The sequence below is a fragment of the Vombatus ursinus genome, unplaced genomic scaffold, assembly GCF_900497805.2.
Source record: "Vombatus ursinus unplaced genomic scaffold, bare-nosed wombat genome assembly UNPS02014820.1, whole genome shotgun sequence".
In the NCBI taxonomy this organism is placed as follows: domain Eukaryota; kingdom Metazoa; phylum Chordata; class Mammalia; order Diprotodontia; family Vombatidae; genus Vombatus; species Vombatus ursinus.
In genome coordinates, this window is record NW_020954598.1 from 18,422,210 (window position 1) to 18,436,152 (window position 13,943).

The 13,943-nt window shown below is 44.6% G+C and overlaps 1 protein-coding gene across 1 annotated transcript; it reads left to right on the top strand.

Moving 5' to 3' along the window:
• The first annotated feature begins 2,101 nt into the window (after nucleotides 1-2,101).
• On the top strand, nucleotides 2,102-11,900 carry LOC114024093 (zinc finger protein 786-like). Its single transcript, XM_027836949.1, has 4 exons — nucleotides 2,102-2,227; nucleotides 3,161-3,287; nucleotides 8,208-8,366; nucleotides 10,130-11,900. The coding sequence occupies exons 1-4, from the start codon at nucleotides 2,204-2,206 to the stop codon at nucleotides 11,602-11,604; spliced, it is 1,785 nt and encodes a 594-aa protein (XP_027692750.1). The 5' UTR covers nucleotides 2,102-2,203; the 3' UTR covers nucleotides 11,605-11,900.
• Nucleotides 11,901-13,943: the final 2,043 nt, after the last annotated feature.

The window sequence follows — 13,943 nt, forward strand, 5'->3', positions numbered from 1 at the left end:
CCTCAGAACTTCAATTTTCTCGCCTATAATGCAAATAATAGTATCTGCAGACCTACCTCACAAGTTTGTGGTCAGGATCAATCAAACAAACAACTGAAAATCATGTGAAAATGAAATTGGCATTTTATTCACAATTCATTCTGCTAATATTTATGGAGCCAGGCCCTTCAAAAAACTTAGTGCACATCACAGCCCAAAATAGTGCATATCTGCCGGCTGTGATCTCCCTCTGCCTTAAATCTCTACCTGGGCTAACCCTTCAGAATGGAGCTGCATGATTCATTTTTCTCAAGCACCATTTTGTCACATCATTCCCCTCTTCGGGATACTTCAGTGACTCCTGGTTGTCCTCATGGCCAGTGTGCCATGACCTGTCTTCCTTCACTCTCCTAGATCTCTTAACAGTCCTCAGCTGCCCATCACTTTCACAGTCCATTTTGTCCCTTTATCCCTTCCTGCTTCTGGGACAATGAGTGTTTCTGGAGAAAGTTCCAAAACCCTGTTGCCAGATCCCGGGACAAATTCATGGTATCTTATCCAATCGTATTGTAACTACTGCTCAGCAATCATTTAATTTATCCCAGGTGGTGCCTTCCTATTTTATTTCTCATAGCCATTGTTTCAAACTTCCAGATGCTCTTCAAGCCCCAATATGTATTGGTTAATCAGCAAACATTTATTTATTAAGTGCCTGTTACGTGTCAGGAACTGTGCTTGGCAGTGGGGAGACAAAAACCTGAGACAGCCCAGCCCTCCGAGAGCTTACATAGCACTAAGAGGACAAAGCACCCATCCAAAGGGATGGCCAGGGAAGGAGCTTTGGTATGGCAGTCAGGAATTGTGAGTAGAGCTGGAGCTGCGGATTGGCGCACCGTGCCCGGGAGCAATGGTTGGATTTGGGTTCCTGCGCACGAAGGGAAAAGCAGGGGTGGGAGAGGCACTGGTGTAATGGTGGGGCAGTGGGCAAGACGCCCATGATGGCTAGGTCATGGTGGATGATGGCTTAGGGATGACGCACATCTAGGCTAAACCAGCAAGAGAAGGCGCCTTGTTTTGTGCTGTGCAGAGATTAATGCCACCGGAATGCGCTCCTCCACATCCCCACCTACGTCACTTTCCACCTCAAAATACCTGTTTACTCTCTCCTTGTTTATGTTTAGACCACAATCTATGTGACCTGTTCAAGCAGCCTCATGTATTCCTTCCCTTCACTGCTATACTAATTGCTTTTTTGGTGAGGCAATTGGGGTTAAGTGACTTGCCCTGGGTCACACAGCTAGTGTCAAGTGTCTGGTCTGAGACAGGATTTGAACTCAGGTCCTCCTGACTCCAAGGCCGAAGCTCTATCCACTGTGCCACCTAGCTGTCCCCCCAGTGCCATCCTTCTTAAGGGTAGTTTACCCTCACTGACCGCCCACTCCTTATTAAGAGCAATCTCCTCTTCCCTCCTCTACCCCACTATTGAAAGCATTTTTTCCACGGTCCTGGCACAGGTATGTTTGGGGGACTCTGCTGCGTTGGGTCAGATCAGTTACAAGTGTACATTACTTGAGCACCACCAGAGCGCGAAGTAACTTAGGCTTCCAACACAGGCGCTTAGTGAATGTTTTCTATCGAATTAAACCGTGCTTGCCACAGCCAGCGGGGGGGGGGGGGGGGGGGGGGGGGGGGCCAGGGGCGCGAGGGGGGGGGGGGGGGGGGGGGGGGGGGGGGGCAGGGCTGCAAGGAAAGGATCCGAGGGACGGAGAGAGGACCGCAGGAGGCCGGGAGAAAACCGGAAAGTCGCGGTCATCGAGTCTGGGCGAGAGCCGCCCCCCGCCCCGCTGGGAGAGGGGACCGCCAGCTCCTCCCGCTGGAGGGAGAGAGGGAAGTGACAGCGGGAGGGGAGACTGAGAAGCCCGGGCAGCAGGGGCGGGGCCGGGAGAAGCCCGGGCAGCAGGGGCGGGGCCGGGAGAAGCCCGGGCAGCAGGGGCGGGGCGGGACCGAGAGAAACCAGAGTAGGAGGGGCGGAGCAAGGGGAGGTGTTCCCCCTCCCACCTGCAGGCGGCGCTGTGGGGGCGGAGCCCGGGGAGAAGGGGCGGGCCTTCCGTGAGCCCGGCGGGCGCGTTCCCCGGATGCAGGTTGTGCTCCCGACCTCGGGGTCCCCAAACAGCATTACCCATCTCTGTGCTTGGTGCTCTCGGCCGGAGGCGACTAGGAGGCCATGGCCCCGGGGGCGCCTGCTCGGGTAAGGCCCTGGCCTCCCAGAGGCCTGGGCAGGTGGGCTGGGGCGAGAGTCGCGTCAATAAGAAGTCATCGGCCGTGCAATTTGAAGTTTGCGGGGTTCGTTATCTGTAGGTCCCGTACGGCTTTGCGGTACAGTGACCAGTGACTCCTGCCCCGCATCAGGCTCGGACACGCCGAGCCCTCGTGCCCGATCCCGCCGCGCCCGCTCGGCTTCAGTCTCCAGCGCCTCGGGCGCGCTCGCCCCGCGCTCAGCGCTCGGGGCTCGGGGCGGAGATGCGGAGGCTGAAGGAGGAGGCCGTGCGAGGCCGGCCTCGCCCCTGCTGGGGCTCCTGGACTCAGCGAGGACTCAGCCTCCGGCCCCAGAGGGCCGTGGGAGCATTCGCCCGTGGCCTTGGGACTCGGCCCGGGGACGGACTTGGCCTGGCCTTTCTGGAACCCGAGAATGCAGCCAAAGCCCTTTGCCCCGAAATCCCCGCCGGGGTAGAAATGTTAGGTTTTATTGTCACCATTTTCCAGATGAGACGGCTAGGTTAAGAAACTTTAACCGAAATTACTTAGCTCGATAAGTGTTAGAAGACCCGACAGTTTTCGCATTATAACATTCTCTGTAGCAAAATGGGTCTCTCCCAGGATTCTGAATAACCCGGGCCCTGATTATCAGGTTTTCCTTGACTTTTACCTAGTGAAGATCTGCTTTACTTGAGAATTTGCCACCAAGTGTCAGATTTGACTAGGAAAAGAGGCCCAGCTGTCTTGGAAGATGCACATCGTGGCTTTCTCTTGGAGTGCTATGTGGTCACCTTAAAAATGCTGAAAATAGACCTTGTGGAAATCAATTTGTAGCAGGCTATGTGAAATGAATGGGATTGAAAGAGTTTATCCGAATTAGTGATGACAAGTAAAAGTGACGTGTGTTTCATGTTTGTGGTTCCAGATACCTGTGACATTTGATGATGTGGCCATATATTTCTCAGAGCAAGAGTGGAGAAACCTGGAGGATTGGCAGAAAGACCTTTATAAGAACATAATGAAGTCCAATTATGAGACTTTGGACTTCCTGGGTAAGAGGCTTTAGTGAGGAACTTTATGGGTGATTTTCATGGAATCGAACACAGGAAAGAGGTTTTATATAGGCATCTGTTGCTTCACTGTGTCCTAGTTCTTCAATAAGAAAACCTGAAAGATGGTTTTTAATATTTGTAGTTTTGCCTGGGCCCTCATTATTTGAGAGACTGAAATTGGTATGTCCCACAAGGCAGCTGTGGATTCACTAAACACTCTCAAGGTCATCATCTGGTTTGATGTGAAGGCATGTCCAATTCATAAGTGTCCCATCATTCACCAAGCATTTATTCAACTCTATGTGCCAAGGCACTGTGCTAGGTGATGGGATACAAAAATAAAATAAAACAATTTCTGCTCTCAAGGAATTCTCTGTGTGTGTGTGTGTGTGTGTGTGTGTGTGTGTGTGTGTAATGTGTATATCCACTCATGTGCATAAACACATTATTTGTATATTATATATAATATATAAGTGGATAGACATATTATATATGTGTCTATCCACTTCTGTATGCATAGGTACATTATGTATTCAATATTCACTTATCTTTCTACTCATGTACACATATATACATTATATATGTTAAATATAATATATAGAATGTCTATATCCATTGTGTATGCCTACATACATTATATACAATATTCATATAATGTATATATCATTTGTGCCTACATATATCAGTGGATAGACACATTTTGTTGTTGTTCAGTCATTTTTCAGTCATGCCCAACTCTTCCTGACCCCATTTGGGGTTTTCTTGGCAGAGATACTGGAGTGGTTTGCCATTGCTTTCTCCAGCTCATTTTACAGATGAGGAAACTAGGCAAACAAGGTTAAGTGACTTTGCCAGGGTCACAAAGCTAGTAAGTGTCCGAGGCCAAATTTGAACTCAGGAGAATGAGTCTTTTGACTCATAGAGGCCTGGCGCTCTATCCACTTCACCACCTAGCTGCCCCAAATGGGGCATTACTTGTATATTATTTATAATGTGTATCATCACTAGTGCACACATAGACACATCATATAGTTATGTATAATATATAATGTATATATCTACTTGCATATGCAAAATGACATATAATATGTAATATCTTTCCATTCATGCACACATACACACAATTATGTGTTAAATATACATAATGTGTCTATCCATTCATGTACGCATACATCATATACAATATATGTAATATTAATATTATATGTGTTTATCTACTTGCTCACACACGAGTCATGTGTAATATATAATGTCTATATCCCTGTGTGCACATATACATACATACACACACACATCTACCTATATCTTTAGATATAAGTATGTTACTAATGAAATATTGTATAGCAACCAGGGTATTTAAGCCTTTTCCTGTCTGTGTTTTGGAATGCTATGTGCGAGTTTATCACCCTTAGGATCAGAGGGTCAGAGGTTCTGTTTTCTCTTATCTTTACTTTTCTTTTGGGGCTCTCGTATTTCTTAAGTAAAATTCAAGAACTCTCTGTTACAGAGCAGCTAGATGGCACAGTAGATAGAGCACCAGCCCTGGAATCAGGAGGACCTGAGTTCAAATCCAGCCTCACACACATAACACTTACTAGCTGTGTGACCTTGGGCAAGTCACTTAACCCCAATTGCCTCAGCAAAAAAAAAGAACTCTCTGTTGCATGCCTAATAACATTAAATACCCACTCCTCTTGGGGGCCTATGTTTTCTAGCCTTTCTGTATCACATGATTGTGTTCAATTCTTTTTGTAGAACTTTAGAATTATTATGGTTGCTTGAACTTTGTGCTCAATTACCTTGAAGATGATCTGTCCACACAATACCTAAGTGTTTTCTCACACACCACACACACATATCCCACATACACATAACGAATACACACACACAGCACTCAACCTAACCTATACCCAGAAGAATCAGCTCAGACCCCAGCCCCCCTTACATGATTATGACTGTTGCATTCCTCTGCTCTCTAAGTCCTCTACTCTGTAAAGAACAGAGGAGACAGATAAGAAAAGAGCCAGAGAGAACCAAGCTGAAAGGAACACAGCCACGTTGTTAGTACAGGGAAGGTGTGAAAAAGTCAATTACTTTGAGGGTGTAAATGGAACCAAAAAGTGGAAGGGCACTAAAAACATTATGTTGTTACAAACAAAAAATACAGTGTATTTTCTCATTTCCCCCATTTCTACCAGCTTGGTGTCTTCAGCATCATGATTTTGACATGAAAGGAACAAAAATGAATAAACAAGGTACAATAAACAAATTAAATAAAATAGAGTAAACATAAATAAATATAAAATGAAATTTTAATAAAGTATAAACAATAAACAAAATTAATAAAAGTACAACAGTGAGGGACTTTCAGCCAAGTCAGTAGATATTTATTCACTATCCTGCTATCTGACTAGGAGACAGAGACGTATAAGTCAAGGTCTCAGCCATTAAGTAATTTATCATCTTTTAAAAATTTTTTCATTTTCTTTCATATTAGGAACTTAATAAACATAAATAATATGAACATTTCAGTATACAAAGAGAAACAAAAAGAGGATCATGTAAGAACTGTGAACTGTGTTACAGAGTTTGGTTTTTTTCTACTTCATACAGCTTGAGATTTTTTATTGTTTAATTCAAATTTAACATGGTAGTTTCAATGCTGCTATTCTTGTCAATGCCCTATTCTCAGTTTCCTTCTGCTACCCTCTTTATTTTTTTTAATGAGCCCCTGACTCTGTTCTTTATTTTTTTCCTTTTCAGTGTCTGTTTAGCGGTATCTGAAAATGTCTTTCTCATTTTGCACCTCATAGTCTATCACTGATCCTGCCAAGGGATGGGAGGCATGATTCATTACCAGTCTCCTGGAGTCATAATTGATCATTGCATTGACCATAGTTCTTATCTTTCACAGTTGTTTTTTTTACCATATGTGATCATTGTATAGTTCTGCCCAGAGTAATTTACAATCTTGTTGGAGAAAAAAGACATATATGAAATCTGTAGTGAACAGTACTAGATGTAAATTATGAAATGTTAAATTTTGGTAGTAGAGACTAGAAGTCCTATAGGAGTTCTAATAAGGAAGCATAATCTATAATAATGTGAGCTGGACTGGTCAGGGAAAGTTTCATGGAGGAAGTGGGTCCTAAGGGGGTTTTGAAGGAAGCATAGGATCCTTATTGTTGGTAAGGAAAGGAAAGAATATTTGAGACAGAAGGGCAAAGGAGTAAGTGAATGAGGTACCATCCAGTCCAGAGAGCATTTATTAAGCATGTACTAAGTGTAGGGTGACATCTAGGCATCAAGAATGCAAAGATAAAAACAGGTCACTGCCCTAAAAATGTGTGTATTTTACTTGAGAAGAAATATAGCTAACTTAAGGAGAACTCATGTTGGAGAGTAATGAAAATTAAAGTTGGATTTGTTAGATGAGACCAATTAACATAAAGCCTTGAGTTCTCACTTTAAGGATCTTATATGAAACTTGATAGGCATTAGGAAAACATTAGTAGGTTTTGTAGTAGAGAAATGACATGGAAAAGCATATTTTAGAAAGATTCCTTTAGGATTTCATAAAAGGAGGAGGAGAAACAAAGAGAGAGGCAAAGTCAATTATACTTGAAGCATGAGGTAACAAAAGAATGAGTGGCATTGAGAACAAGAGAAAGAAACCAAAGAAACACTGTGAGAGAAGAATCATGACTACCATCCGGGACAGTTTCAGAGAAACCTGGGAAGATTTACATGAATTGATCCAGAGTGAAGTGAGAAGAACCAGGAGAACAATTTATACAATTTCTTTTTGTAAAGAAAGACAATTTTGAAAGATTTTAGATCTCTGATCAATGCAAGGCCCAACCACAATTCCAAAAGACCAATGATGAAGAATGCTGTCTCCCTTCTGGCAGAGAGGTGATGGACTCAAGAGGACATACGTTTTTGGTGAGGGCCAGTGTGGGAATTCGCTTTTCTAACTATGTTTATTTGTTACAAAGGTTTTGTTTTTTCTTCTCTCCCCTCCACCCTCAGCTTTGATGAAGGGGTGGGAAGGAAAGGTCAGGTAACAATAGAGTTCCCGCCCCCCCAAAAAAAAGAAAGAAAAGAGGATGATTGAAGTATTTTTTAAGGATTAGAAGAAAGGCCAGAAGAACAAACAAGCAGAAAATTATATATTGAATTCATTACATGCAATCTGTATATAATGGAGATTAACAGTTTCACGTATGATCTTTTTCTGTACTACTTTGTGTATGGAAATATTCATTTTGTTTGGTGTTTAAATTTGAGTTTTTTTGAAAAGAAGACTCTGACTAGTTGAGTGCTGGAGATAAAGGAGGTAGGAGTTAAACAACTCCTACCTCTTTAGTCTAGGAAACTAAGAAAATATAGGTTCCAGAATTACAAAAGCAATTTTAATTTACTTCTTAAGCCATTGTATAACCATGTAGGGGGCAGCATGGTCTATGGAATGAAAGACTGTCTTAGTTTCAAATCATCCTGAATCTTCCATATATTGGCTGTGTGACCATGGGTAGGTGGCTTTACTGCTGTGCCCTAGGAAATCTTCTAAGACTAAGTTACAGAGGGGGTGTTGATTTGTTTCCACGCCAGTAATTCCTTCACACCAATGAAATTGTAAGCCTGGGACCAATTTTTTTTTTTTAATGTACCACATAGCACATTTCAAGAAGTTAAGAGCATGAGAAGAAGTCAAGTAGGAAATTCAAATAGGTTGAAAAGCAAGTGTTAAGATGGGATACCCCAGGGACCTGGATTTAAAAATCTTCCCCATATTGCCTCACATTTCTCTTGTTCTCTTAGGAAATCAGATGTAATTGAATCACTATCGATATGCTTTTCAATTCAAGGACATTCTGTTTAAGTAAACATGATTCTTTCTTTGTGGGCTGTGTGCAGGCTGTGCCATTCCCAAACCAGACTTGATCACCTGGATTGAACGAGGGCAAGAGCCATTCATCAGAGGTCTGGGAAGCTTGGAGAGAAAAGACATGACCATCAGCACCAGAGCTGAGGAGCATCTTCACTTGAAGCACACAGAGGGGCAGCAGTTTGGGGGTGAGTGAGAGAGGATGAGGGCAGTAAAACTAAAGAAAGCATATCGATATTCTCCTAGTTCCTAGACTTAGATCTTCCCCTCGTGTTGGGCTGAGCTGGGGTTTGTGTCTAAACAGACACTCAATAGGCTTCAAGAGCACCCATGGAGACCAACTGTTCAGGGCCTCAGACCCCAAAAGACTTCCCTGCCATTCTGGGGACTGTCTTCTCCATTTGAACCCACAGATGAGCTCTCTTCCAAGATTGAAACCTCATCGTTTACCTCATCATAACAGGTCTCAATATAACATTCTGTAGTTGCTTATGTTATGCTTGCAATTATTATTAGAATTATTTGATTCTCATCAAGATGGTCATCTTACAGATGAGGAGGTGGAAGCCTAGTAGTTCATATTTTCTGCAAGATTAAGCAAGACAAAGAACCCTGTGTTCTGGTCAGAAATTGAAGGAAATGGCAAACTTGAATGGGCCTTCACCCTAGGGTATGATGAAATTAAGAGAGTTCACAATCTGAGAAGGTAGGGAAGATGTGGCTATTCATTCCCTGTTTCCATATATTTTTCCTCCTCTCTTGGTTTTTAATTTGGGAACAGCATTTTCCATGTTCATTTGCCCATCTATTTACCTTATAAGAATACCTTAGAAAGTCCAGCTATGTTGCTCCTTGAAGTCATTTCTTAGGCTAATATTTCGCCTTCTTGAAGACCCATACCCCTCAAAATCTTGCTTCTGTCAGTAACTCATTTGGGGGCTGTTTGGACATGGTCGATGAACATGATCCTTAAATTCCCCTGCCTCACCTCTCAAGGACTTATGTTAATTAGACTGGAGAAAATGTAACAGGGATTCAACACTTCAGTTCTGCAAGCATTTATTAAGTGCCTTCTCTGTACCCCGCAGTAGACAATGAATACTCAGCCTACCAAGCAATCTAATTTCTGCTCTTCTTTGAATCCTCTAGGAGAATCTGTTTTCATAGAGTTAGGTCTTGTTAACAGTCACATGTATGCTTTTATGACCTTATTGTTCTATATTATTTTCCTGGCACACTTAAACTGAGTCTCAGCAGTCTAGTTATTTTTGGTTATGTTAGTGAAGACTAAAGTCCCACTTTGAGAGATACCTCATTGTAGTATATGGCTGACCTTGCAGTATACTAACCTAACCTGAAAGGTTAGGTCAGCTGAGCACATATTCTAACAGGAGTGGGGAACCTGCAGCCTTGAGGCAACGCATGGCCGTCTGGGTCCTTAGGTATAACCCTTTGACTGAGTCTAAGTTTTACAGAACACGTCCTTTTATTAAGGGGTTTGTTCTGTGAAGTCTGGATTCAGTCAAAGGGCTGCAGCTGAGGACCTAGAGGGCCATGTGGCCTTGAGGCCAAATGTTCCCCACCCCTATCTAGAAGATCCTACCAACCTGGCTTTGAATGATATGCTGACCTCGTAATAGACAATTGACTTGAGAGTAACCTAGCTAACTTCAGAAGACTTCTCTGCATAAGGTTGGCTGCCAGATGATCATGTTGGAAGACATCTGTCCAGGGACGGACAGAAGGGAGTGAAGGGGTTGCTCTGTGTTAGAAGAGTGAGAGAACCCACATTAGTGGAATCCGAGACCTTTTGAAGAAATGAGGAAAGCTATTTGGGGACAGAGTGACAGATGCCCTAAAAGTGGGGCTCAGGGAGGACTGTCCGAATTAAAGGTCTCTGCCATAAAGCACCTAGAATGTAGAGTGACTGGATTTTTGTTTTTAATTCCAGAGGACCAGGGATCTGTGAGTTCACAAAAGGAAAAGCAGTATTTTTGTGATCTTCAAAACCAGGATTTATCTGAATTACTATTGTCAGGAAAAAGAAGAGAAGCTTCCTCTACACATGGTCAGCGGTGCTCTTCCTTAAGGAGCCCATGTGACCAAGATTCACAGTCTTTAGCCCCAAAAGTCCAGGAATCCAACTTAAACAAGAGAGACTTAAGCCACAGAACTGAGGGATCCCCTTCCTTCCAGAAAATTCCCATAAGGCAGAGCATCTGCCCGTGCCCTGACTGCAGTAAAGGCTTCTGCCTAAAGGGCCATCTGGTGAAACACAAAAGAAGCCACTCCAGAGGCCAGCTGTGCCAGTGCCCAAAGGGCAAGAAGACATTCAGGCAGAGATCTGCTCTCCAGCAGCACCAGAGCATCCAGGGCTGGCAAAGGCACTTGCCACGGAATGAGAACAATGAAAAGGACTTCTGCTTAAAGAGTCATACAAAGGCAGAAGAGGGCCCATACAGAAGAGAGGGAGCATTTGTCCAGGCCCTCCCCCAGCTCATGGAACACACCCAATTGCACACGGGCAAAAGGAGCTTCCCCAGAAAGGGCCTCCTGAAGGCCCACCAGTACTTACATGGCACAGAGAGGCCCTTCTTCTGCCTGGAGTGTGGCAAGGGCTTCACTCAGAAATCTAAGCTCATTGAACACAGGAGAGTGCATAGCGGGGAGAGGCCTTTCCAGTGCTCAGAGTGTGGCAAGAGCTTCCGTCTGAAGGGGCATCTGCTCAGGCACCAGCACCTGCACATGAGGGACAGGCCCTTCCAGTGCCCTGAATGTGACACCAGCTTCTGCCTGAAGGGGCATCTGCTCAGGCACCAGCGCCTGCACACAGGGGACAGGCCCTTCCAGTGCCCTGAATGTGACACCAGCTTCCGTCTGAAGGCTGTTCTAAAAGCCCATCAGCGCACACACAGTGGGGAATGGCCTTTCTCTTGCAGTGAATGCGGCAAAGGCTTCACAAGGCAATTCCACCTCACAGAGCACGTCAGAATGCACACAGGTGAGAAGCCCTTCCAGTGTCCCCAGTGTGACAAGAGCTTCCGCCTGAAGGGCACCCTCAAGGTCCATCAGCGTGTGCACAGCAGGGATAGACCATTCTCCTGTGAGGAATGTGGCAAAGGTTTCACTCACCAGTATAAACTGACCGAACACTTCCGAGTCCACAGTGGTGAGAAACCCTTTAAGTGCCCTGAGTGTGGCAAGAGCTTCCGCTTGAAGAGTGGCCTGAATTACCACCAGCGCTTACACCATAAGGAGAGACCATTCTCCTGCAGTGAATGTGGCAAGGGCTTCATTCACCAGTCCAGGCTCAGTACCCACATCAGAGTGCACAGCAGGGAGAAGCCCCCTGGTGACCTGAATGACCCTGGTAAAGCAAAACCAGGCCAGCTCTTTAGGCTAATAGAGGAAGACTGGAGCTCATAGATCCTGGGACATGAGCACCTTGGAAATCATTATCCAACATGCCACTCTTTTTACAACTGAGATGGTATCTTTTCCTAGTAAGTAGCTGGGTCAGAACTAGAACCCAGATCCCTTGATTTCCTCTATGGCCAGCTGAGCTGCCTTCATAGCAGACAGACAAGCCTGGTGGGAACAAGTTAAGAAAAGGGTCAGTCATATTTCAGTGCTAAAAGTTTGAGCCCACCAGAAGCAGCTAGGTGGAGCAGTAGATAGAATCCTGGGTCTGGAGTCAGGAAGACCTGAGTTCAAATCTGATCTCAGACACTAGTCATGTGACCCTGGACAGGTCACTTAACTTCCTCACTTTCCTCAACTGTAAAGTAAGGATGATAACAGCACCTACCTCGTAGGGTCATCATGAGGATCAAATGAGATATTTCTAAAATGTTTAGCACAGTCCCTAGCATGTTTTAGGCATTATCTACATGCTTATTCCCTTCTCTTCCCTGCCTCACTCTTCCTGTTGTACCATCTAAAGACCTGAGATGTTGACCCTCAGATACTCAGGACCAGTCAGAGCCCGAGTGAAGAATAGGGAAAGGTCCCTAGATATGGAATGGAAGATTCTCCCCTGCCATTCCCAAGTTAAAAAGGATGGGGTGAGCGGCTTTCTGCCTGTTCTCTTGACCCAGAAGATTGTGGTCCTGATTTCCCTGCTTAATCCTTTGGGAGTCTTTGAAGGCATGAGCACAGCTGGCAAGTTTGTTTCCTGAATGTAATTTGCCAACCACAACAATAATAAATGGAGTCATTCTGGAACCAAAGCTGGTCTGCATAGTGAATAATGAAGACTCAACTGACCCAGTATTCACTCTGCAGTTTGACCAGACAGGAGCACTGTCATTGGCTGGGATCCCAAATATACTAAGCCCCTGATGATTGCAATGGTTCATAAAACCTGGAAAGCCCTGATTGCTCCTAGTCGGGTAGAGGAATAGAGAAAGGGGGTCAGAGCCCTAGTAACAACTGTCAATAAGAAAGTAATGAAATTATAGTTGATTCTCTATAGTCCATTTCCATTTGCAGTTAGTGTGAATTCATAGTGGACCCATCAGTAGCCTTTTGTAAGAAATACTTAGGGCCTTGAAAGGGCCAGGACTCAGAAGACACACTTTCCTTCAATCAGGAAAACTGCTTGAAACTGAAGCTGGTCTGACCTCTCCTGGGCCTGTGGATCTTTTTCATTTAGTATGACCCGTATCTGCTGAGTGCCTCCTCTGTGCAGAGATGGCTGTGTATGCTGCATCTACCACTCCCACTCTAGTCAGAGGGATGTGGCATCCTGACTTGCCCGTTAAACCTTTCCCAGCTCTTCCAAGAAAGACGTTCACCAGGAATTCATTGTACCATGTTTAGTCTTGGAGATCCGTACACTGCCTCGCTAGTCAGAGGTTCCTTGCTCTGTGGTGGCACAGCTTTTTCTCTTGGACCAGAGGAATTGGCACAAGCCCAGTCACCTGCCCTTTGCCCCCAGCTCTCGAGAAGCAGAGGCTTATTGATGGTGGGCTAGGGAAACCAGTATTGAAAAGTGTGGCTCTCAGTGCTTTCCCTTCCTGCCTTGGAGTATACTTTAAAAATTCCATTTATTGGGGGCAGCTAGGTGGTACAGTAGATAGGGCACCGGCCCTGGAGTTAGGAGGACCTGAGTTCAAATCCAGCCTCAGATACTTACTAACTAGCTGTGTGACCCTGGGCAAGTCACTTAACCCCCACTGTTTCCAAAATTAAAAAAAAAAAAAATTCCATTCATTGTAGGAAAAAAAATCTTTACAATAATATACCCATCATTACAGCATTTAGTCATTGAATATAATCAACTTGATAGAAAAAACAAAAACAAAAGACCTGTCCCTTCTATTCCTTGTCTCAACAGTTAGCCTTAAGATTTGCCAAGCGCTTGATCATCACAACAGTCTTTGAAAGAGGTGCCATTATTAGTCATATTTAACAGATGAGGAAACTGAGGCTGGAAGTACTTAACCAGAGTCACTGCCATCAAGTGGCTGTGTGGACTAACTGGCGCTGCCCCTGGCAAAGAAGAGGTTAAGGAAACTCCCCTGTCACCAGGCTCACCAGGTTAGGTCCAGAGCAGAAGGTGATTTAAAGCTGCCCAAGGAAGGCTTTCCACATACAAGATACCGTACCCAGGAAGGTAGCCATCAATGCAGACATGAAGAGATATGCACACATACTCCTCACTGTGTCTCACAGACTTGGCTTCTCTCTCAAATGTCAGATCCCGTGAGCCTGCTGGGAAGGCTGGAATTGTTCTCTTTGTAAAAGCTTCCTAGAGAATTTAA